General features: G+C 35.8%; 1 protein-coding gene across 6 annotated transcripts in view; it reads left to right on the top strand.

Moving 5' to 3' along the window:
- The window catches only part of hdac5 (histone deacetylase 5), an 83389-nt gene that overhangs the window by 883 nt on the left and 56827 nt on the right, over positions 1 to 25679 (top strand). For 2 of the 6 annotated variants that reach the window (XM_067381635.1, XM_067381633.1), the window contains exons 2-3: positions 17684 to 17913; positions 19784 to 19877. In XM_067381635.1, coding sequence (XP_067237736.1) covers positions 19787 to 19877 — 91 coding nt within the window. In that variant the 5' untranslated portion in view covers positions 17684 to 17913; positions 19784 to 19786. Of the gene's footprint in view, positions 1 to 6509; positions 6522 to 11676; positions 11693 to 12941; positions 13580 to 16736; positions 16831 to 17683; positions 17914 to 19783; positions 19878 to 25679 lie in introns of those variants that run through there. The other 4 variants (XM_067381637.1, XM_067381636.1, XM_067381634.1 and 1 more) reach the window with 4 other exon arrangements.

Raw genomic sequence — 25679 nt, 5'->3', positions numbered from 1 at the left:
AGCCAGCTGAAGGTTGATCGGGTTGAACAACTCCAGTATAGCGCAGAAGATGATGTTCTCCTGAGCTGGAGGAGCAGCGATCATATCATATTCATCATGATCTCCTTTTATTGCGCAACGAGCTATGAAAAGAATTAGAAGGATTTTTCCAGCTAAGGTTATGATGACATTTTACAGTAATTAGAGAATAATTGAAGGAAGATATCTCATAACTATTTTATTTAGTGATTAAGGTATATTCTGTGTCTTTTGGTTTCAATATAAGTTCTAGATGATGATTATAAGGCAAAATATGTGAATTTATTCTCAGACATAACTTCAACTGAAGTATGTTTTTATCAGAGAAAGAACATTCTGTACTTTGGTAGAAGAATATATCTATCTGTCTGTCTGGATACAGTGATTGGTTATGAGACAGTATTTCACAGTTCAGCATTTTCACCTCTCTTGTCAAGTGGGTTGACTGAGGACTCCAAGTAATCAAATCATTCCTCAGGTTTTTTTTTTTTCTTTCTCTCCCCTGATTAACTCATCAAATGAAGTCACGACTTCAACTGTTCCAGACAGTAATAGGCTGGTGTATCACTCATGCGACAAGATTGACATTTTTCCCTTGGCTAATGCTGGATGTGGCTCATTTGTCTTGAATTGTGTGAATGGAAGATGATGCCGCTATAGCATTATTATGTTATGAGTTCAAATGGGTGTAACAGTGAACACATCATTGTAGGTTAATATTGCCAGGTCAGGATCAATTATGTAACATTAATTGGGCTAGGTGAACTGCAACAAAAATAGTTTTGGTTGCACTTTATTGTGGTGCTTGTGAATCTCATGTAGTGAGTGATTTTTTTATTTTTTATTTTTTTTGCATGCATGATTTTCTTTTTTAAACCAACCATTAAAGAAGCTTAAAAAGCTTTAAAAAGATTAAAAGAAGCTGTGTTTGCTCTTTGGAAGGTGAGAGGGGTCAGCTGATAGTGGATATGACCGTGCTCAAGGATACAAGCACAATCTGCCTTAGTCACGTTTACTAGTGAGTTGACGCTATTAGTTTTATCCAGGAAATGATGCCTTCGTCACTGCAAAAATGGATCTGATGAGGACCACCATCTGTTGTTGAAGAAAAACATAACTGTTCCTTAAAAAAAATGTAGAGTGTTGATCGTGCCAGCCAAATAATTCGATTAATAAGGTGCAATCTAGGGGTGGGAATCGCACGGTACAATACACAATATATTGCTAGACAATCCTATAATGATACATCACGATATCGGTCTAACTATGAAAACAAAATGCCCGTAAAGAATGTTAAGTGCAGGTTCTCTCCCTTTTTAAGATTAGTCCACTTTCAAATAAAATTTTCCTGATAATTTACTCATGCCCATGTCATCCAAGATGTTCATGTCTTTCTTTCTTCAGTCGAAAAGAAATTAAGGTTTTTGATGAAAACATTCCAGGATTATTCTCCTCATAGTGGACTTAAATGGTCTCTCCGAATGGTTGAAAATTACAGTTTCAGTGCAGCTTCAAAGGGCTTTAAATGATACCAGACGAGGAATAAGGGTCTTATCTAGTGAAACAATCGGTCATTTTCCCCCAAAAATACAACTGTATATGCTTTATAAACACAAATGATCGGCTTGCATGTGCTTCCGCTTTCCGTATTCTACGCCTTCCCTATTCTACTAAAAAAACGGAACTGGTGCCGCGTTCGTTCCATAAGTTGAATAGGGAAGGTGTAGGACATACAGCGTAAGCTTTTTGAAGAATATGGAAAGCGGAAGCACGTGCAAGGCGATAATGTGTGTTTATAAAGCATATACAGTTGTATTTTTTTGAAAAAAGACAGATCATTTCTCTAGATAAGACCCTTATCCCTCGTCTGGTATCGTTTGGAGCCCTTTGAAGCTGCACTGAAACTGTAATTTTGACCTTCAACCCTTTGGAGAGACCACTGAAGTCCACTATAAGGAGAATAATCCTGGAATGTTTTCATCAAAAACCTTAATTTCTTTTTGACTGAAGAAAGAAGGACATGAACATCTTGGATGACATGGGGGTGAGTAAATTATCAGGAACATTTTATTTGAAAGTGCAGTAATCCTTTAATGTCCAAACTGTTAGAAAACAGCACAAAAAGTCTGTATTAAATAGAACATTTTATGTAAATGAAACATTTCATGCTCCTACTTTTAAAAAGATTAAACTTTTCATTGTGTGTAAACTGATGCGTTTAGCTTAACTGCTTATTGACTTGTTTTATATAAACTTGGTACATTTCAAAAAAATTACCAACCTAGGAACATCAGTGTTTACCAGCTTCCTTAAACTAATCCTGGGAATAGTGTTGTCAAAGGTACCGACTTGGGTATATAAAATGTGACGATACCAGCATAGCCTAGCATTTTGAGATTCAGATTCATTTGGGAGTGTAGGAAAGCAGGCGTCTATCAGCGAATCCCTAATATATCTGCTGATTGACGAATCCGCTGACAGATGCCTGCTTTCAAACGTTTCCGAGTGTATATGTGTAAGCGCTCGCTGAAGAACGTCAAAGATATCTACGTTTGTCACGTCTAAAAGCCTAAGTGTGCCAAGACTTTGAACTTAAATGTGACTGGGGCATCGGTTATTTTACTCACACTGTTGTCCGCCATCCTGTTAAAAACCTCTTTTTCTTGCGCTAGTTAATTTATGTTCACGTTTCATGTGTTGAGGGCCGCCTTGAAGTAGCATGGAAATCTATTTATAGCACATTATTTTATTAATTAAAATATCGATATTTGGCGCCAGCGTATCATTTATTGTATCGCACAGAAAAGGACGACGATATATCGCCATATCGTTATTTTTGTCCCACCCCTAGTGCAATCTACGAACTAGAAGTCTAATAATTTAGGAAAGTGGCAAGTTTGCATTGAAAATAATGAAAGTCACTGTTAATTGTCAGTACAGCAGTAGTCTGTTAGAAGAGAAGAAACGGAGAACAAAACAGTGGTTTCTGAAGTAAAGGATGTCCTTGTATTCTATTAAATACACCTTTTAACTTGATTATACAATACAGATTGAAGATAATGTGCATCGGATTAGATTAGGATTACTTTCCTGTTTATTCAGCCTATATAATTGTCAACAGGTGACCACAGATGCATTAAAAAGTTATTAAAAATTGTATAACATTTATATATTCTGGTAGTTTTATTTAATTGTCTTTCCTCTGATCTTACAGTATATATAGTTTTGTCTATTTTTGTCTGTTTGCTCATGGATTGTTTTGATTGGCTCAATCCGACAGGCTATTGGACTTTGATCCGCTCTTTCAGAGAAGCTGAGTTGCACGTTGCTTGTAGTAAATATAATTGTACTTTATAGGTGCAGAGATACTCAGAGTACTTTCTGTCTTTAGAGTAGGTCAATATAAGGTGACTAAAACATTTAATGTTGCAATTTTGCACTGGACATATGTAGTTTTTCCTATTGTGTCCGTGTGTAAAACTTGTTCCACTTTTTTGGTTGCCTTGTTCCTCACCTACATGTCCACGTTCACACCCTCCTCTTTGCGATTTGGTTTGTCGAATGGAATGCAGAATTCTGGTCTGTTTTGCATTGTATATGAAGGGCACGGTGAGTCCTAGTAATGAAAAGATCCGAACCTCTGCACCACCCACAGCCACACCAGCCTCCTTCAGCCGCTTAACAATATGAGCGTAACCCCTCTGGGCCAGGAGGTGAGTGTGGAATGTAGGAGTGTGAAAATCCGAAAATATTTTGATGCGTTGAAAACAGGTGTTGCCGTGGTTACGCTACGGATGACCTGTACCCTCTTTCATGATCCTGTCCGCTCAGAGGCGTCCAACAACTCCCTTTCAGGATTTTAGCAGACTGTTGTGTTTAAACATTTATGGTTGGGGTATATTTATGGGGGCTTCACTCAGTGTTGGGAAACCCACTCTCTTCCATAGTTTGTGCAGATGATTGGTGATTTATTTTTATTTTAAATCGCTCTGGACATTACAGGCTCAAAAACAGTAAAGTGGAATGTAATCAATGTGTAATCTAGTGACTGTGTAATCAAGGTGTGACTTCCAGTTCCAGGAAGACTTTGTGTAATGAGATTGTGAACATGGTAGTGATCAAAGCGGTGATGTAGCTGTGCCTTATGCACTCTCTACAGTGAATGAAAATCCAAAAAACAAGACAAGAATAGTCATTTGTCTTTGGATTTATAGGAGTGTTTCAATGGGTGCAGCATCTACAGCCAACTAAGCTTAGGATATTTTTAAAATGGTCAAGGCTTATATTTAATATGTTGTGATTTTATTTGATATTTGTCATATATTTATATATATATACACTACCATTCAAAAGTTTAGGTCAGTATTTTATTTATTTATATATGTATTTTTAAAGGAATTAATACTTTTAATAAGCAAGGACACATTAAATTGATCAAACAAGTGAAGACTTTTGTATTGTTAAAAAAGATTTCTATTGGTTTTCACAAAAATATTGAGCAGCACAACTGTTTTCAGCATTGATAATAATAATAAGAAATGTGTCACCCAATAAGAATGATTTCTGGAGGATCATGTGACACTAAAGACTGGAGTAATGCTGCTGAAAATTAAGCCTTTTTCATCACAGTAATAAAATGTGTTCAAATAGAAAACAGTTATTTTAAATTGTTAACAGTATACAAATAAATGCAAACTAACTTTGGTGACCACAAGAAACTACTTTCATAAAAAACAACAACCGACTAACAAAACAACCAACACAGACACATATATATATGTATATGTGTGTGTATATGTACACACAGCCAGGTGAAAAAAAATGTACACTTGCACAATGTACTTAAAGTGCTCTATTTTCTTGCACTAATTTTGTACTTAATGTACTAAAAATTCTTTAATACTTCTTAAGATAATCTCAAAATAGCACAGTTGAGTACACTTAGATGTTCTTAAGATTATATTAAGAAGTACTAAAGAACATTTTTTTGTATATTAAGTAAAAAATTAGTGTGCAGAAACAGAGCACTTTAAGTAAATTAGGGAAGTGTACTTTTTTTAAAAGATTTTTTTTCTAATTTCACATTTGTCATTAAAGGGTTAGTTCACCCAAAAATGAAAATTCTGTCATTAATTACTCACCCTCATGTCGTTCCAAACCCGTTAGACATTTGTTCATCTTCGGAACACAAATTAAGATTTTTGATAAAATCCGATGGCTCAGTGAGGCCTGCATTGCCAGCAAGATAATTAAAACTTTCAGATGCCCAGAAACCTACTAAAGACGTATTTAAAACATTTCATGTGACTACAGTGGTTCAACCTTGATGTTATGAAGCAATGAGAATACTTTTTGTGCACCAAAAAAACAAAATAACGACTTTATTCAACAATATCTAGTGATGGGCGATTTCAAAACACTGCTTCATGAAGCTTCGAAGCTTTGCGAATCTTTTGTTTCGAATCAGTGGTTCAGAACGTGTATCAAACTGCCAAAGTCACATGATTTCAGTAAACGAGGCTTTGTTATGTCATAAGTGTTTCAAAATGTTTAGAAATTCCAATGGTTCACCACTGGGGGGCGCGACTTTGGCAGTTAGATACACGCTCCGAATCGCTGATTTGAAAACAAAAGATTTGTTAAATATGTCTTTAGTAGCTTTCTGGACATCTGAAAGTGTTAATTATTTTGCTGTCAATGCAGGCCTCAATGAGCCATCGGATTTTATAGAAAATATCTTAATTTGTGTTCCGAAGATGAACGAAGGTCTTACAGGTGAGTAATTAATGACAGAATTTTCATTTTTGGGTGAATTAACCCTTTGACAATTTTGAGGCATTTTTTCTAACCCAGGCTTTCTCACTGTATTACTATGTGTGTAACTTACATTTAGGCTGTTTTTGGGTTCATCTGATACCCTTTGGACACATTTCTTAGTGAGCTTTTATGTATAATGTGTTCTTTTGTTTAAAAAAAGCCCAAGATGGAACAGAATTCTGGGGTCTCTTGTTATTTTTTTTATTTTTAATTGACATTTTCCCACTTGATGCACTGTCCTAAAAACATAATTCTCAAGACCTTTGTCTGAATGTGTATAATTTTAGCGGTGGAGATGTAAATTCGTAAATGTAAATTTAGAGGATGATTGAATACAAAACACCACCATTAAATACAATCAACTAGTCAGTTGTTTATTTTGATTAGTTAGTTGCTTTTATTGTGGTCAGGGTTTTGAGATGGATAAATTTATTATCAGGTGATGTCAGACAATGTCTTTTTATTCATCATTCTGAATTCTTCACCCACCCCGCCACAAACACATACACACACTCTCTGAACCTCTGTGTATGCACTCGAATCTTTTGTGTGTTTGTCTGTAAGCGTTATCCTTGGTTTCTCTGACGTCTGATTTCTTAGTAATGCTCTGGATTGTGTGGTGTTGCTCAACCGAGCTCTGTGCGAATCTGAATATCATTCTTTGTCAAAATGTAGTGAACTATTGGGTGAGTGAATAGCAGTCTTTTTGCAAACTGTGTCACACAGCTTATTTTAGACATTACTGTTTTAATTTATACTGGTCTATATTTCAGCAGAATATTGAGAAGAATGGACCAAATTTCCCAATAGACTTCTGACAGTTTTCTGGGTTTATATTTGTAATGGGTCTCTTGTTCAGGGTGATTTGCTGTGAGTAGGCTATCCTACCGACCCTTAACTGCACAATATTGCCAATTTAGGGGCATAAAGCCAGATTCATTTTGGGAAATCCACTTTTACCTCCACAAGATGCATTGCTTCAGTTGAGTGAATTTTTTTTTTATTGCTCTGGACATTACTGATTCAAAAACAGCTGATTAAAGTGCCATGTGATCAGTGAGTAATCTGGTCACTACGTCAAAGGTGTGTTTCAGGTGTGTTTTAAAAGGTGATATTTTGAAGAATGTCTGTAACCAAACAGTTGTAGCCATTGACTTCCATAGTATGGAAAAAAATACTATGGAAGTCCATGGATACTGTTTGGTTACCGACATTCTTCAAAATATCTTCTTCTGTGTTTAGCAGAAGAGAGAAAATCATACAGGTTTGGAACAACTTGAGGATGAGTAAATGATGACAGAATTTTCATTTTTGGGTGATCTATCCATTTAAAGTATAGGCTATACCAGAGGCTCTTAATGGCACAATAGTGGTAACTATCTAATGATGTGATACGCATTGCAGTGGATCCCAGTAGCAGTATTGGATTGTGACTGAAACTATAATAAGAGTGTAAGCATTATACTGGGTGTTTATTTGCATTTGGGATACCCTGGGGTACTGCAGGGGTTTTCAAACCAGGGTCTAGGGACAGAAAGGGGGTCTGGCGTGGGGGGTAATTATAAAGGTAATTTAATCATATTACTATAGTTTTGCACTAATTACTAAGTGCAGTTACTAATAATATTAAGTTTATTTATTGGAAATTTGAAAGTAAAGCACTGAGCTTGAATTGAGATGCAGATAAAAAAAAATATTTTATCTAAAATGATTTAAAAACTTTTATTAACAACAGTAACATGCAAAAACCTTATTTTTATATGGAAAAATGTAAATATTTGACTCTTTTTAAATGCATCATACTGAACTGTCCGACAGCTTCAGTGTAGACATGTGTCTATATTCGGTAATATGATATATCATGATAATGAATGTGCATGATATTGTTATCGTGGGCACTTCAAAATACTGTGAATAATTATTTATTATGAATTATTAAAATTTTTATAATGCATTTTAAGAATACTTTCCACATTAAGAGTATAAAATGCACAGATAATAAAATGCACCACTGTAAGCTGTGTCAAAGAGAGACACGCATGTAAACAAGCCCAACGTGCATGAGAAGCACATGGCGGAACGAGTGAAGGAAACACGCTGAATGAAAGTGCACGTTCAATCTCTGACAGCAGAGGGCGCTGATGGAACAGCAGAAATGCAGCAGTTACCCCGGAAATGCCGTAAACAAAGCAGCTGCACTACTGAACAGTATTTCAAATGCTTCAAACAGCCATTCAGTTTTTTGTATTTGCAATGTTGTTCATCACAGCACCAAATACTTAATATTTAAAGACTTAATAGGTTATTTATTTTCAAACTTTAACATTTTTATATTTTAATCTGGACTACAACATGCCCTATAATGACTGAAAATGTTCTGATTATTTGTTCAGTAACATAAGTGACATAAGGCTTCATTAGTTAGCATGCTAATTCATTACTACCAAACTAACAATGAAAAATACTTAAAGCATTTATTAATCTTAATGTTAATTTCTTAGTTAATGTTTAATAACATTACTAAAATCAAAAGTTGTAGTGGACCTGAGCTAAAACTCACAATGATCAGTTGTATTTCTTAACTAACATTAACAAAAAAATAATACCTTCTGTAACAAATGTAGCTATTGCTCTTAATCTTAGTTAATGCATTAACTAATGTATTGTAAAGTATTACCTGTTGTTCTCTATAATTCTTTTGCACATTAATCTGTTTGAAAAAATATTTGTGTATTGCGTTATTGTAATATTTGTATTAACATTCAAAGTTCTTTTTGTTATAAGAAAAAGACTTTTTAAACCTTTTATACTATGACGCTTTTTTTGCAACTTATTTCAATATCGTGATAATAGCGTATTCTGTGATAAAAGCTTCAAAATTTGATACCGTCACATGCCTACTTCCGTGATTATAAAAGGAGCACTCTTTACTTGCTTTCTGTGTAATGGAGTCACAATTTAAAGAAAAGCTTTTGTTTTTCACGAGACTTTTTCCCAGCGCTGTGTTGTAACAGTATCACGTGATTAAGATGGGCGTACGAGAGCCTGTTCTGAGCTTGCGCTGCGTTGCGCTGTTTATTATTGTCCAAACTGATAAACAGTCCATGCTTCACATCTCAAACGAGAAATGTGTTTTCTTTCCACTTACGTTTCGTTTACCGTTTGATGTTTCTCATTAGCCTATGTGCAAAAGAAATGGCAGCTCTCATCAGTTGGGCAATGTGGTGGTTGCACCAGTGTGACCTCTAATAAAATTATGACCATATAATTAAATTTGACCATTTAGTCGCAGACTAGAGCCCTGATGTTAAAGCACAGGATTATTAATTTATTATTTATTTATTCTATTATTTATTATTTTAAAATTGACTGAATTTGGCATTTTATTACCATTTCATTCTGTAAAGAATGGTTGGAAATTATAAGATTAATCACTTTTTTTATTTTATAGACAGCCATCAGTTCTCTCATTTATCAGTACTCTGTACATGGTGGACAGAAAAAGATAGTGTTAACTTTATAGTTAATATTTTGCAGAAAATGTTTTTTACATTTATATTATTTTTATTATTGGTCTTTATATATGTATATATGTAGCTGCCATTGTATTTTGGAAGGGGTTCTCTTTCAAGTCGCAAAGTATTTTGGCGTCAAAAAGACTGAAAAGACTCGATTAGTGCTTGAAGTGTGTCAAGCAGCCATTGCTAAAGGGATAGAGAGGTTCATTTGTCTTTGTGGATGTGAGCCACGCAGGATCCTGGAACACAGCGGGCAAAGACTCGAGGTCTGATGGAGGACACCGCCACTCTCTTGGGCGGCTGCCATACCTGACATGCTCCATGCTGCATGCTAATGACCAATTTCAGCTTTTGGTTTGACCGCTCTAAAGCAGCAAGGACTCTGTACCCTTACCTAACTGCATGCACCTGCTACTAAAAGTGTAAAAATTGTAGACCTTATTTATTGTATAATTGTTTGTTGCATGACTACATATGACTGATTATCTATATTTGCTGAAATGAGTGGTTACTCTGGTGTTCTTCTTTGAATTTGAAGAGCCTCCTTTAAAATCAAGTCAAACAAGCCTCTTGATCTCATCTTGGGAAAATGACGCAAGGGCTTTTGTCTCCGCCGTCTCCTAGGTGAGCACTTCCTGGGTCACCAGGCAGCATTCACCTGATATTTTTTTTGTGGAATAGCTCACCCGTCGGCCTGCAATCGAACAGGCCGCTTATTCCCTATCGGCCTGCCGCGTCTGTACGTCCGTCCCTGGGGATGGGGGAGCGGCAGGGAGTGCGGCAGCATGCTAAATCTGATGTACTATTTTTAATCCTCACACGTCACTTGGATAATGCATCCGCTGTGCTCCAGCCAGCATTCAGAAGTGGTTAAAGGTTTTAAATACTACAATTATTCTTGTGACCAATTTCTGCCACAACTCCTTGGTTTTTGTATCACTTAAGGTACTACACATAATCTGGCCAATGTTTGGGCCAAATTCTCCCCTTCCGACAATCCTAGGTAAAGTCCCGATTACCTTGATGGTTCTATAGATTATCTTATCAGATTTTCCTGTGGTGTGAGGTGCGTCAAGAGTGATTGAATCTGCTCGAAAAAATGTCGGGGCCGCACCGATCTCAAATTGTAAATTGTTGAATATTATAAGAAATCCTGTTGTGTGGGGGAACCCTGAGGACAAACGTACGCACACACTCTGTTGCCGCATGGAACGAAACAATACAAAACAGAAAGCGAGCTGACAAAAGACAAAAGCATGACACGACTTCATCCAAACGTTTTTCTTTTTTTCTCTACAAATTTTCTGTTAAAAAGCAGTCCAAACATTATTTATAAATCTGATAAGATTTTAAAAATCTTTTTGTGTGGGCCAGCCTTCAAACAGGGTCAGAAAATGTACAGTCAGTTCATTAGGTTGTATGATCTTGAATGAATGTTTTAGGTTACATCTTAGGTCAACATTTATGTGTGTGTAACATAACAATGTAACAAATTTGCATAATGCCCACCTATGGTCTTCATTGGCTGCCCGTGAACAACGTCTGCTTTGACTCGCCCTCAAACGCTGTAGCTGTTCGTGTTGTGTACATGCCGCAAAAAATATTATCTTTGTATATACTTCCAAAGGATGAGGATGTGAAGAGTCAGTGGTTAAATTTAAAACAATTGATGAGGATTTATGAAGCCTCCAGAGTTGAAATTTACATATGGTTATGGGTGTTTAGTTTCTGACACACACTGTAAGCGGTAGACCAGTTAAAACAGACTTGGCCATCTGACCAATCAATCAGAGCAGAGTAGCTCTCGGAAAGGATATAATGATGTATATTATGAGAAAATTAAAGTGTTTTTTGACATTTGATGCATGTAAACCTGTTAAATGAGACCTCCACAACAAAATTAGGAACCTTTAAAATATCATAATGGGGCATTTTAATCAATGAGCTAGTTCTTACACAAAACAGTGTAGTCTGAATCCTGAAATGATTCTTCTTTTAAAGATGAAGTATGTAAGATTTTTTATTTTTTTTTTATGTTAAAGGTGCCCTAGAACTTTTTTTTTAAAAGATGTAATATAAGTCTGAGGTGTCCCCTGAATGTGTCTGTGAAGTTTCAGCTCAAAATACCCCATAGATTTTTTTTAATTCATTTTTTTAACTGCCTATTTTGGGGCATCATTAGAAATGTGCCGATTCAGGGTGTGTGGCCCTTTAAATCTGGTGCTCCACGGCCCAAGAGCTCGTGCTTACCTTAAACAACATAAAAAAAGTTCACACAGCTAATATAACCCTCAAAATGGATCTTTACAAAGTGTCCGTCATGCAACATGTCTAATCGCGTAAGTATGGTATTTATTTGGATATTTACATTGATTCTGTATGAGTTTGAGGCTATGTTCTGTGGCTAACGGCTAATGCTTCACTGTTGGAGAGATTTATAAAGAATGAAGTTGTGTTTATGAATTATACAGACTGCAAGTGTTTAAAAATGAAAATAGCGACGGCTTTCTTGTCTCTGTGAATACAGTAATAAACAATGGTAACTTTAACCACATTTAACAGTACATTAGCAACATGCTAACGAAACATTTATAAAGACAATTTACAAATATCACTAAAAATATCATGATATCATGGATCATGTCAGTTATTATTGCTGTTACGTAACAGTCGGTGTTATGTTGAGATTTGCCTGTTCTTCGGAGGTCTTTTAAACAAATGAGATTTATATAAGAAGGAGGAAACAAAGGAGTTTGAGACTCACTGTATGTCATTTCCATGTACTGAACTCTTGTTATTTAACCATGCCGAGGTAAATTAAATTTTTTAATCTAGGGCACCTTTAAAATACTTTTTAACAATTTTTTTAAAGTTTATTGTTCATTGACTACTATTATGTCATTCATGAGTTTATCTCCACAAAAGTGTAAACATGGAGCCCTCCGGGCACCATCAGAACATTGAAAGCGGTCTGCTCAGATCTGTCAATCTCCTTCCTTCTCAACCTATAGTGTTAGTTAGGGGTGTGGCTACTGTAACAGGTGGAACCAAAGGGTGTTTAGCCGGCGAGACCAAGACTGACGCATTACAAGAGAAAAGTCATTCAGCTTGGTTACAGAAGTGCAAGTAAAAATGTGCTGCATTTCAACCTTCAAAGATTAAACAGGTCATGAGCACATCAAAGCGAACAGGGCATAGCGGTACTACGTGCTGCAATGGACGCTTCAAAACAACATCATCATGTACCCTTTCAGAAAGATAAATGTACCAGTTTATATTGTTTACTTTGATTTGTCCATTGTAGACAGCCTCAAATAGCTGTGGCGTTTTGTTAAAAATGCACTGTGCAGATACGTTAGATGGGTTTAATATAAGCGAGATGCTCGTGTTCGCTCTAGACAGACTGTAGTGCAGTTTAGTGTGTGAAATGAGTTAGAGCTGTGCTTTTAGGTGTTTAATTTAAGAAATTCTGCACATGGAGCTTCTTTTATACTTATATATGGTTAGTGTGAATCTAGAGATTTTGAAGTGTGTCTTGATGCTTTACTGACAGTTTGGGATTTGCTTTTTCTGCATTTTGTGACACAGATGGTGAAATTAGTGGACCTTGATGGTCTGGAAACCTTCATTCAGAGAGATGCGGGAGGCTTTAACATCAAGCACGGATGCTAATCAACACATCTCCGCCCCCACGCTATTCACACCCTCGTTGAGTGACTGATGCCTTCTCATATACTCAGCCTCAAAGAAAGAGAGCTAAGCACCTCAGGAAGGATGATTCTCTCAAGCGAGCCAGTGTTTTAACTCTCATCAAATGTCCCTTCCTTTTTAAGAGCATTAAATGCTGATCAGTTTTCTGGCACAAAGCCTGACCACTTGCATGAGAGTGGAGAAAGAGAGCGAGAGAGAGAGGAGTGACAAAGATTTGGACAGGAGGAGCTTTCAGCTCTTCCATTAAATCACTGACAGAGCTTTAGACACCAGCTTCAGCCTGCTCTTTAGTCAATATAGGGCTTTCCAGGAACTGTACCAGCATGTTAGCGCCCCACAAGGCCCTGGGACATGTCAGAGCTGGCTGTGGCCAAAGAAAAGAACAAGCCTTTCAGAATGACATAAGAAACTATCCATATAGTTTTATTTGTAGACCATGGCAGAAAATACTCAGACTTTCTCTAATGAAGTTGAGACATTTTCTTAACTTGATTTCTATGGTTTTATGAGTGAATGTGAGTGGTGCTTATCGGTGAAAACCTGTTAATAAAAGTTTTTTTTTTTGTTTGTTTGTTTTGCATTGCATTGCTGTGTGTTTGCTAGGGTGTTGTAGATGGTTGCTGGATTTTTTTTTTTTTTTTTTTGGAGTCCCAGGTAAGATACTGTCCCAAGCACGAAATTTAGAGTGGCAGCTGTCAAGATAAAATAAATTGCAAATCTGGATTGTATTAATTTCCATTATTAATTAGCAAAAACATTAGTAATATTATGGTTCTAAACAGGGCAAATTAGCATGCGGCCACAATCTAATGAAAGTGCCAGTGGGAGTGAAAAGATCTGAATGTGATCTTCTGAGAATGCGAAAAAGCCATATAGGTCAATAATTTTTTTTTTTTTCTGGTGGTAAGGAATTACCACCAGAAAATTACTAGGAATTAGGGCTGCAAAGGTTCAAATTACTCACGGTTCAGTTTTTATCACGATTTTAGGGTCATGGTTTCAGTACGGTTCAGTATATGCTATGTTCAGGGAAAAAAGGACTACTGTCAAATAAAAATAAAGAAAATAAGAACAAATAATCAAACTACAAGCAACAGCACAAATACATAAAGTAGGGCAAATATACAAATAACATAAACAGTGCTTTTCCAGGTATCTAACAGGTATCTAGTAGTTTTCAGGTATAGGAATTGAATAAAGTAGCTAATAAAATGTAAAACAACATTGCATATAATCTTCAGTGTATAAATTAAATAAAGATGAATCATTTTTAATTATTAATTAAATTACAAGAGCTATTCAGTCAAGAGCAATGAGTGATTTTCTCCTCTTTTGCTGTTTGATTAACATTAAAAACGCATACAGACAGCAGGAATATGTGACCCTGGACCACAAAACCAGTCATAAGTTGCACTGGTATATTTGTAGCAATAGCCAACAACACATTGTATGGGTCAAAATTATCGATCTTTCTTTTATGCCAAAAATCATTTGGATATTTAGTAAAGATCATGTTCCATGAAGATATTTTGGACATTTCCTATTGTAAATATATATTAAAAAATATTTTTGTGAGTGGATATGCATTGCTAAGAACTTCTTTTGTGAGTGGATATGCATTCATTTGGACAACTTTTCTCAATATTTTAATTTTTTATTTTAATTTTTTTTTGCACCCTCAGATTCCAGATTTTCAAATAGTTGTATCTCAGCCAAATATTGTCCTATCCTAACAAACCATACATCAATAGAAAGCTTATTTATGCAGTATAAATTTCATGCATGTATAAATCTATTTCAAATCAATAAATCATAAATCAATTTAAAAAAATTGACCCTTATGACTGGTTTTGTGTTCCAGGGTCACATATTAGGCTGCTGTCACTTTAAGACATAATGCACAGATCCGTTCACTGATACTGAACACATGCATTCTTTCTCAAGTGTTTAAGTTCTCTTAAAACATAACCTATGTTTGCTTGGATACTCGCCAAAACGGGAATGTTGACATAACTTTTGTGTGAATTTGTCCATTCAAGCACAAGACTTGAAAGAGAACGCAACATTTGCGCGCGAGTTCTCTTTCGCGTTTTGCTCTCGAATGTTAAAATTAGCAAGGCGTAAATGAGTTTAGTTTAAACACAGATAGCAACGTGTGCTGTTCATGTCTCACCTGGGTGATGATGGAGTAAATGACTGGTGACAGAAACATACATTAGCCTAACTCTGTCTGTTTTACTTATTTTCAACAAATCGTATTATAGATGCGTACATGTTTCGTCAGATATGAGATGAACCGCAGTGCAAGTGTGTGCCGACACTTTTTTTTTTTTTTTTTTAATAACCGAGAACTGTTACACCCCTACTAGGAATGTCCCGATCTGATCTTAAGGATTGGTATCAGGGTCTATTAAGCATTTATTTTACCTGATCGGTATCGGCCTGATCCTTTATTTTACATCAGCTGTCATGCAGGTGTCGTGCAGTAGGTGGCGGTATGCAACGTCAAGTGGGTTTGCCAACCGCCATTAAAAAGAAAGAAGCTAAGCTATGTGCGTAAGTGATGGTGAGAACCAATGAGGTCTGTTCTAGCACATCACACGTACGTTCAAGCTTCTGTTTTTAGCGAATTTGATGCTTACTTTTGTAACTTATAACTCGAAAGTCATTTATTTACTGTTTTATTTTTATCTGCGGTCAGACTGACAATCTTGTCATAATGCATTGCTATGGGTCGTGTCTTGGGACTCTGGATTGATTTTAACAACTTTATTGTATTTGAAGTGTGTACAGACCAATAGGAAAATACCATAGACAGTAAAATACAAGTATCGGATCGGATACTCAGTACTCGGATCAGGGGCACATTTAAACGATTGATTTTAGTTTTCTGTAATTTTATTTTTAAGTTAAATAGACAAAATTAAATTGAATTGTAATATACCATTTATTTGTTATTGACTGAATTTTAATATTGTCATATCCCTAGTATTTAGTGAAAAAGTCATTGATTTAAAAACATATTTAAATTAATAAATATAAGGAAGTAGTTAGAATCTATTTGGTTAACTTAACCTATATGCACCTCCATGCAAAGCTGCAACCATTCTTAATTGTGTGCTATTCTTTATGCATAATTCATTATTTATATGGTTTTAAGAAGCAGTGCTTTAATATTTGATCTAATATTTATAACTGTACATCTCAACTGTTTATTTATCACTGGATTCTTAGTCATTGATAACTTGATTTCTCTTATTTCATTGGTGAGCATCAAACAGGCTGTTAAAGTTAAGAAACACACAGATCTAGGGAACAGTCCTGTAGACCTTCATTATGTTTTAGCCACATTCTTAAAGGCTCATAAATTGGGGATTTGCAGTATGAGATGAACTTTTTGAGATTAGCAGTCGAAACATTACACTGCAGAAATCCAGCTACCATAAAGTCCTGGCCCAAGTTCAAATTACATTATAAGTGCGTCAAAGCAAAACAACAAGACTATTTTAACATTTATCAGTCACTCATTACAGTTTATTGGCTCTGAGCTGATAGCACACGTGTCCGTACCGATATTGATTAATTTAGATATGCAAGTAGGGACCCGTACACTGTTGTTCACAAAATATTTCAAGAAAACTGATTGATTGCTTTAACTATTCCATACCAAAGGAAGTGTGAAGTGTGCTGTGGTAACAATGGGGACATAAGACAAATCTCACTGCCAGAGGACAGACACACTGCACTTGCACGATTCGACCAGCAGGTGAGGCTACCGTCCCAGTGCATGCAAGGCAACTTGGAAGCTTGTCATCTTCTCAATTCAGTGCTGCAGTTTTACCAATGATTTAATGCAATTAGTCTTTGCATATTGTTCAAAAGTATCTGGCAGATTTGTCAAAAAAGGCAACTGGTGTGCACAGAAAAGTTTTTGACCTATTTTCAGTTTTTTATATATATATATATATATATATATATATATAATATATATAATATTTCATGTTGATGTGTTGATTTGCATAAAAAATGTGCGTTTCAGAATGTTAAAATCCCCAAACTTGAATGCTTTGCTTTGTGATGCATAACATTATCTACTTGAATACTGAACAGACCTAGGGCTCAGGAAGTGTGGGCCAGTGTTTTAATAATAATCACTAAAACTAGACAGTCGAACCTCTCTATTCTTTGCTTGGGGCAGGGCTCATGGTAGAATGAAAGGCAGCGTGGGTAATGTGCTACCCTGCTGCGTATCCAGTCGCTGCTAGGCAGCGTGGGTATTGTAGTGCATCTCCACTGACTTAGAGGCAGGGTGAGTCATCCATTAACATCCTCTGGATCTGTTTTGTAAGCAGCAAATATACAACTCTGTTACATGCGCAACATTCTGACACAGGCATTAATGACTCTTACAAACCCGTTAATATGCAGCTAGGGGACTTTATACACTCTTTGAAAAACAAATGAGCTGTTTTGCTTGATACTATTATTTATTAATGTTTTTGCGTTTCAGACAGGTCTACTGTAATTTTGAGAAGGCTATTTTGCATTGTATTTTTTTGGCTTGAAGGATGTCAGCAGTTTCAGCGCCATTAAGGTCAGTGTGTTTGTATCTGTTGCAGTGAGGGTGTTCAGCTGGCACCAGCGGCCATCACAGCCCTCCCCGTGAGGTCTACGGTCATGGCTGACGCCGAGGACCCCCTTTAGAACTCGGCGTCTTGCGGCACCTTGCCTCTGAAACCAGAGGTCGAACGCTGAGGTTTATCCAAAAAGCATCTTTCCCTGCTGCTTGGAGAACTTCAGAGGCAGAGAAGATCAGTGGCGTCATCCATGAATTCACCAAACACACCCGGTAAGAGTTTTTACTCATTCATGTTGCACTCTGAAACATTGATGTCTGCTAATGGAAGATTTTGTCTCAGTTGATAATACTTCCAGGTATCAGATGTTTTATACAATTTTAAAGATCCCATTTTTAGTGTGAATAATTTATATTATAAATTAATGTAAAATATCTAAAATATTATTTGAAAAATATTTGGTTTCTATTAAGTTAAATTATTATGTTTCATAGTTATTTTTAATTTATTTAGCCTACTTATTTTAATTTATTATATTCATTTACTCATTTATTTCTTTGTTTTAATCACATTTTTTACTTATTTTTTATTATTTCTTTCTTTTACATTTTTTTTTTACCCTCTTTTTCCATAATTTTCCATGGACCCCCCTAGAACTCCCTCCCCAGACCCCATTTTAAAAACTCCTGCACTACATGAATTTTACCTAGATTTTTTTTTCTCCAGTATTTCATTCCATCCAGTTTTTCAGACTTTGATTCCTTCCAGTTGGGAGATATCAAACATGTGTGATATTTTGTAGTGATTTTAGAACACATATTTGTATTCATTTTTATGTGTCTACTAGCAACAAGATTCTGTGTGAGTTTGTTGTGTTTGGAATGACTTGGAAAACAAGTCTTGTAGTGTGTGATTCTAAGTTGTTTATGTAACGTTTTACAGAGTCGAAAAGTGTGTGATGCCTGGCGTTTTAAAATATGTTTAGATTTGAAAAGTAATGTACTGTGTTCCAGCCTTAATTCCATCCCACAAAATTCTACAAATTTAACCCTCAGAATCAGCCCAGAAGTCTTCAGAATCCATCTGGGCCTACAAAGAAGAGCTGTAGTACATGAACGTTTGCATTGTCTGATATTGGTGACTGCTTACCATGGTTGGACTTACTTTTTGTTCAGCAACCTCCATTACAGATTTATTTTTGTGGTGCTTTTCCTTACATGAGTTCACATTTAAAAACGGCCAAAGGCCGACCAAAGTGCTGTACAACAATTAGAAGAGGAGTGTACATAAAGTATGAAAGAAACAGTTAAAAGACAAAGAAACAGAAGGCAGAGAAATATAGACACTATATACACACATATCTACATATACACATATATATACACATCCATATATATATACACATACATACACACCTACGTATATATACAGATATATGCACGTACACACACATGTATGACATACATGATATATACATACGCATACATACACATGCATAAATACACATTATATACACATATATAGACATACACATACATGCATAAACATATACACATACATAAATACACTCAAATACCTACATATTATATACCAAATGCGAGAGAGAAAAGATGAGTTTTAAGGCATGATTTAAACTCAGATAAACTGGAAGCCATTCTGACAGAGTTTGGAAGATTGTTCCAGAGCGTGGGGCCAGCCACTTCAAAAGCTCGATTTCCCCTCGTCTTTAGACGGGTTCTGGGGATCTTTAAGAGTAGTGAGAATTGAAGTTTTTTGTTGTTTTTAATGTTTCATTCAGTAAGATAGCTTTATTTTGCAAATTTTGGGGTAAAAGTTGTATGCTCACTTGAAAGGTAGATTGCTTTTTAATTTAAGTTTAGATTATTGACTGCTATTTTTCTCCTACTAGCAATATTGTTTGGTTTGTGCATACTCGACATCAAGTAATTTATAACATTAAAGGAAAATTTCACCCCCCCCAAAAAAAAAGTGTCATCATAAACTCACCCTCAAGTTGTTCTAAACCTGTATGAATGACTATGTTCTGTTGAACGCAAAAGAAGATACTTTAAAGAATGTTGGTAACCAAACAGTTGATTGATTTTCCATCATTTTTTTTTTTTTTTTTTCATACTGTGGAAGACAATGGGGTCCATCAACTGTTCGGTTACCAACGTTCTTCAAAATATCTTCTTTTGTGTTCAGCAGAACAATGAAACTCATACAGGCTTGGACGGTGAGTAAATGATGACAACATTGTTATTTTTTTAGGCGAACTAGCCCTTTAAATAAAAGAGGCAAACTGGCTTATATAGTGGCTACAACTTCCATTTCCGTTTCTATTTTGCGCTGAATTTCCATGGAAGTGAAGATTTCTTTCTTCTGAACACCTTATAGAACCGCCACTTTATTTGCAATTTGTCTGGCAGGGTTTTTTTTTTTTTTTTTTAACATTTTGCATTGGATAGATGGCTATAGGCACTACTGTGTCAGTTGTGTGAAGCTCTTTTAAGCATATAAAGCCCTTAACTAAACTAAAATTGTGAATTTCCTTGGTTTGTAAAATGTGGTGATGTTTTAAAATTGGTGACAATGCAACAATTGAATCTATCAGCACTGTGTTTGGAAACACGAATGAATAAAGTAGCTTTATTAAAAGGCATTTGTTATTGTAGTAGTAGTAGTAGTAGTAGTAGAAGTAGTAATGCAACCTGACTCACAGCTGTAGCAATTACAGATCACGTTTCGAAGAAGATTTTTGGCCTGTCAGCTGGCGAGTAACCCGTTGTTATGATTGTGTGTGTAATTGTGTATAATTGTCTCATCTCAGATGAAGCTTAGCCAGATTTGTTGTTCAGGCAAACAAAACCTGTGGATTTTGTCCATCTTCCTTCATCTGTTGCCGTACACTGCAGCTTTCTTCTCCTCCTCGCCCCTTTCTTTTCCCATCAGCCCCCTCTTAATGCGCCTTTAATTCATACCTTCGGCCCTGCGCCCGCCCCCACTCTCTCCTCGCCTGGCTCTCTCTGACTCTCTGCCGTTTATAATTAGAACCGGTAACAACCTCTATTAACCCTCTGTCCCCCTCATGACGTCTTTGAATGTCACTGGATGCCGTGGCAACCTTCTACACTTCGCCCCACTCCACATCAACACTGCCCAGAGGGCTCTTTGCTGATTGGCCTGTTTGCTCGCTGTGATGCAAACTCATTGGTTCTTTTACGTATGCTTTCTGTGTGCATGATTGACATTTTATTATTTTATTGAGCATGCAGTTGAGGAAGTTGCTCTTAATATCTAACTGCAGATGGATTGGTTTTTTTTTGTTCGTTTGTTTTGTTTTTTATTTTGTACGTTTTGTGTTTCTGTATTGATGCGATTAGCTGGTTTGCCATGATAGCTATTCAGCTAGAAGGTATCAAGTCCTGTCCTTTCTTTTTCATTTTCACATTGAGGAGTTTTACCATCTTCTCTCTTTGAGCTACCATTGGCTTTGAAAACAGTGTGATAATGAGTTTGGATTTTGAGAGCTTGTACTGGCACTACTGTTATCGGTTACAGTACAACATTTTGTGAATTGAACTCCTGTTATTGGTTGCCTCTACAAACAGATTCAAGGCTTAATAGAACAACAGTTAAAAGTATTGCTGTGAAAAGATGTTGTTTATTTATTATATTGTATTATATTTTATTATATTGTATATTGTAAGGTGGTTTATAATTCAGTTACGCTATAATGAACAGGAAGATTATTTTTATTAAAATAGTTGTGAAATAGCTGTGATTATTTTTAATAAAATGCCAGTATTTTTTGAACATTGCTGTTTTGTATCTAGGGATGTGCAATATATTGGTACTGTATTATCATCCAATGTAAATTAGACTGGTCCCTATTTTAACGATCTTTGCACGTGGTCTGAAGCGCATGGCGCAGGTGCACTTAGGGCGTGCCGAATCCACTTTCACTAGTTTAATGACGAAAAAATGGCCGCCAAGCACATGGTCCAAAATGGTTGTACCTACACTCTAAAAAATGCTGGGTTAAAAACAACCCAAGTTGGGTTGAAAATGGACAAACCCAGTGATTGGGTTGTTTTAACCCAGCGGTTGGGTTAAATGTTTGCCCAACCTGCTGGGTAGTTTTATTTAAACCAACTATTGTTTAAAAATTGCTATATGGCTAGCTTAAAATGAACCCAAAATAGTTGGGAAATTAAAAACCAGATGCAATTAGAGGCAACAATAATAGACAAAAGGTGAATGTTTATTAATAAGCTTTAATAATTTATTAATATACATTTAATAGTTTAATAGTTTATTAATATAAATTTATTAATAAGTAATTTAATAAATGTTTATTGTTTAATAATTATTAATTGAACATTAATAAATGTTCATTTCCAACATACTTTGGGTTAATTTTAATTAAGCAATACAGTAATTTTTAAACAATAGTTGAGTTCAATAAAACTACCCAGCAGGTTGGGCAAACATTTAACCCTACCGTTGGGTTAAAACAACCCAATTGCTAGGTTTGTCCATTTTCAACCCAACTTGGGTTGTTTTTAACCCAGCATTTTTTAGAGTGTAGTCTCTTAATGAGTCATGATTGTGTTTTGGGCATAACATGCAATAAACCAATCAGAGTCCCATTTCCCATTCCCTTTAAAAGCCATTTGTGCTTGCACCGTGACGGATTTACATAGCGGAATTTGCAAGCGGAAAGACTGAATGCTTCTCCAGAGAGGAATCCTTTTAATTTTTAACATTTAAAAATGTTTGTGTGCTGCTGCTGTAATTTTCAGTTGCCTCAAAATAGCAATGCGCCAACAATGCACCTGAACACTCCTTGTTTTCAGATGCCCATGGGCACACAGATGGGCATGAGTGCGTTTGCTATTTAAACATGGCCCTGGACGTGAAAATGATAACTGTGTCAGGCTGAAACTAGCAAAAAGACACTTGCGTTGCGCATCATATTTGTGAGACAGTTGTGGCCTAATGGTTATAGTGTCGGACTTGTAACCCGGTTCAAGTCTCAGTACTGGCAGGAAACGGAAGTGTGCGGAGTGAATGAACAGCGCTCTCTTCCACTCTCATTACCCACAACTGAGCTGCCCTTGAGCAAAGCAGCTAACCCCCAATCGCTCCCTGTAATAACTTCACATAACTTCACCCCTTTCAATTGCTGTGAAAATCACTGTAATGTTCCACATCTTTTGGCATATTGCTTTGTCAAGCTGTCTGTCATAGTTTAGCCAAGCTCTCCAAGCTGAAATAATCAGCTAGCATCATGTTAATCATCTGTAGATGCTTTTGATGTTGTGCAGTACCGTAGGACCTTGCTTGGCTTGTCTTTGATGATGTCCAGTAAGCCTAGAGCTCAGTGTGATCCAGCACAGACAAGTCCATCAAGGAGAAATGAGTGTCAATCCATTCAACCATGCAGTGAGGCCTTTTGTTCTCTTGGGGACATGTCGTACAGTTCCGTTCTTCCAATAAAAGGCCATTTCATCTTCAGAAGCCCTTCACCGTAATGGGCACCATGCTTCGTACCAGGCATGTTCGGGTGATACATGTGTCAAACATTGTGCACATTGTGCTCTTATTCTTTTAGGGGTCATGTGTCTTTTAAGATGTTTTCTTGTTGTTTGCGAACTTTACTGCAAGTCCATGTCTGGATTATGTCTTGCTGAAGTAAATCAGTCATTTGTTTGATACAATAATGTTGTCTTTAATGAGGGTTTTAATGAAGTTATCACCAATAACTCAAAGGGATGCATAACCACATTCAGAGAAGCTATGGAGTGACAAGAGAACATGGTGCTTTCTTAGTTTTTATCCCCCTTGTGTTTTTAATCGACCGCTTCTTGAACTTTGCTTAGATATTATCTAATATGTGACTTCTAAAGGCTTCTTTATTGAAGAATGTACTGGTGTTTGTTTGTTTAATGATAAAATGCTCTTAATGTCAACTTTCCTCGATCACTTTAGCTTTAATAATGAGTAGGGCAATTTGGTCAAATCATATATATATATTTTATTTTTTTTGCAATTGCAATTTTTTTTAGCTAAAAACTTGTTATATATTATTATTTTATATTAAATGAATTAATTTTTAATCAAAGTTTTTGGTTTAAACATTGCACTTGGCAATGGCAATTTTGATTTTATTCTAATAAATTCTAATAATTGATTATTTGTTTATTTAATGAGAATTTTGATATTATTAAGCAGCTGTTTTGTAATATTTTTTTGTAATAATTTTATGATAATAACAAAATATTATTTTAGATTAATACATTATTTTACAATTATAAAAAGTTTGGTTTCTATTATATTTCATTTTATTACATTTAATTAAATCACAGTTTTTGGTTTAATGGCCATATGGCATTTTTAATGTCATTCTGATTAATTGTATATCCCTAATAATGAGAGTTTTCTTATTAAACTGATTAACTTAGTAAATGTGCAAGTAATCGCTGTCACATCTGTAAAAGACTGCATCATGTGGAAAATCTCAAGTTCTCTGTAAAATATAGTATTTGTGTATAAACATCCTAAACTTTGTGCATTCACTTACATAAAACAGTTTATAGCGATAAATACATGTTGTTGTTTTTTTTGCGGCCGAAACGGATTCATTTTTAAGTTTAAGTGTAACTTCGCCACTTTCGAACCCGTTTTGTATTGCTATGATCTTGGCAGTATATGTAAATAACAATGTTTACCTGATCTGTGTTACCTTGACTGAGAAATTCACTTTTATTCATCAGCAAAGGTTTGAAACTTTTGACAGCTCTATGGCTTTCAGGATTTTAATTCCACATTTTTGAATCCCCACTCATGGACAGTCAGATTGGCAGAGGGTTATTAACAGAACAGTTATTGTAAGGGTAGGATATCAATGAAAATTGTATTGTACTTTGTCTCTTTAAACAGCATTACGGAAAATGGATTACTATGGCAACAGGTTTCTTACCTGTATGCGACAGCATTTTGCTTCGGGCAGAACTGACAGAACGGTAGTTTCTTTGTTTTCTTTGTCCCCCCTCCTTTTTGCCTAAAACACTGTTCGTGGTCATCCAGTTTGAAATGTTGACTACAAACACAGATGTTTTTCAGATTCCATATTTACCATTCTTTGCAGCCTTTAGCCACTGTCTACAACGTGCTGGATCCTTCACTGAAAACCAACCATAACTTCCGCTAAACTTTTACTCTTTGAATTCTTGCACCTGGGAACAACACAAGTCACCACAATTATGACTAAAAGTTTGCTTAGAAGTATTTCCTACTAAAGCAAGGCAGTATTTGGCTCTGGTCAAACTTATCTATAGCAGACTGGCTGGAGTGTCCTTGGACGGCAACATGCCAAGTGCATTATGAGTGATGAAGTTTTCTTAGCTATTTGGCAAAAGGAAAGAAAACAGCCTTTTTTCCTCTAATCAGGTAGCACTGATTTTATTTTATTTTTTACTTTTCTACTGTATAGGCAGCCAAGTTTTATTGAAAGCCCATTTTGCAATTGAAGTACCTCTTTAAGTATGTAATATGAAGAACTTGTCAGAGTTGAATTGTTATAATCTGATTTTTTTAATATAATTATTGATATCATTGATATTAAAGAACAGATAAATCTGTTTAGTAGTAAAGTATGAATAACAATGAAAAGTCAAACCAAATATCTTTCTATGTATAGTGAACGCATTTGTGTAATGACGTTCTTACATCCATTTTAGCAACACGTCACATATAACCAAAAGCTATAATAATGGCATTTTCCAGAAGAAAGTGCACACATTAAATAAACATTGCGATGTATGTGCTTGAGTGGTTCTCCATGCATAATTTTTTTTTTTAACCTTTGTTTGCAGTTGCAGCTCAACTTGCATTATAATTGGACCGGTTTGTTATCTGAAAAGTGAGTGAGACACGGGTCAGTAATCACCACTTTAAATGAGTCAACCTGTTTGAAACATTGATTTCTCTGGAATACTGCAGGAGGCCCTCCTCCAACACAGAGGATCTTGTC

Source organism: Chanodichthys erythropterus, chromosome 3 (assembly GCF_024489055.1).
Source record: "Chanodichthys erythropterus isolate Z2021 chromosome 3, ASM2448905v1, whole genome shotgun sequence".
NCBI lineage: Eukaryota > Metazoa > Chordata > Actinopteri > Cypriniformes > Xenocyprididae > Chanodichthys > Chanodichthys erythropterus.
Note: the sequence above shows the minus strand (reverse complement) of the source record. Positions and strands in the feature narration are given on the sequence as shown.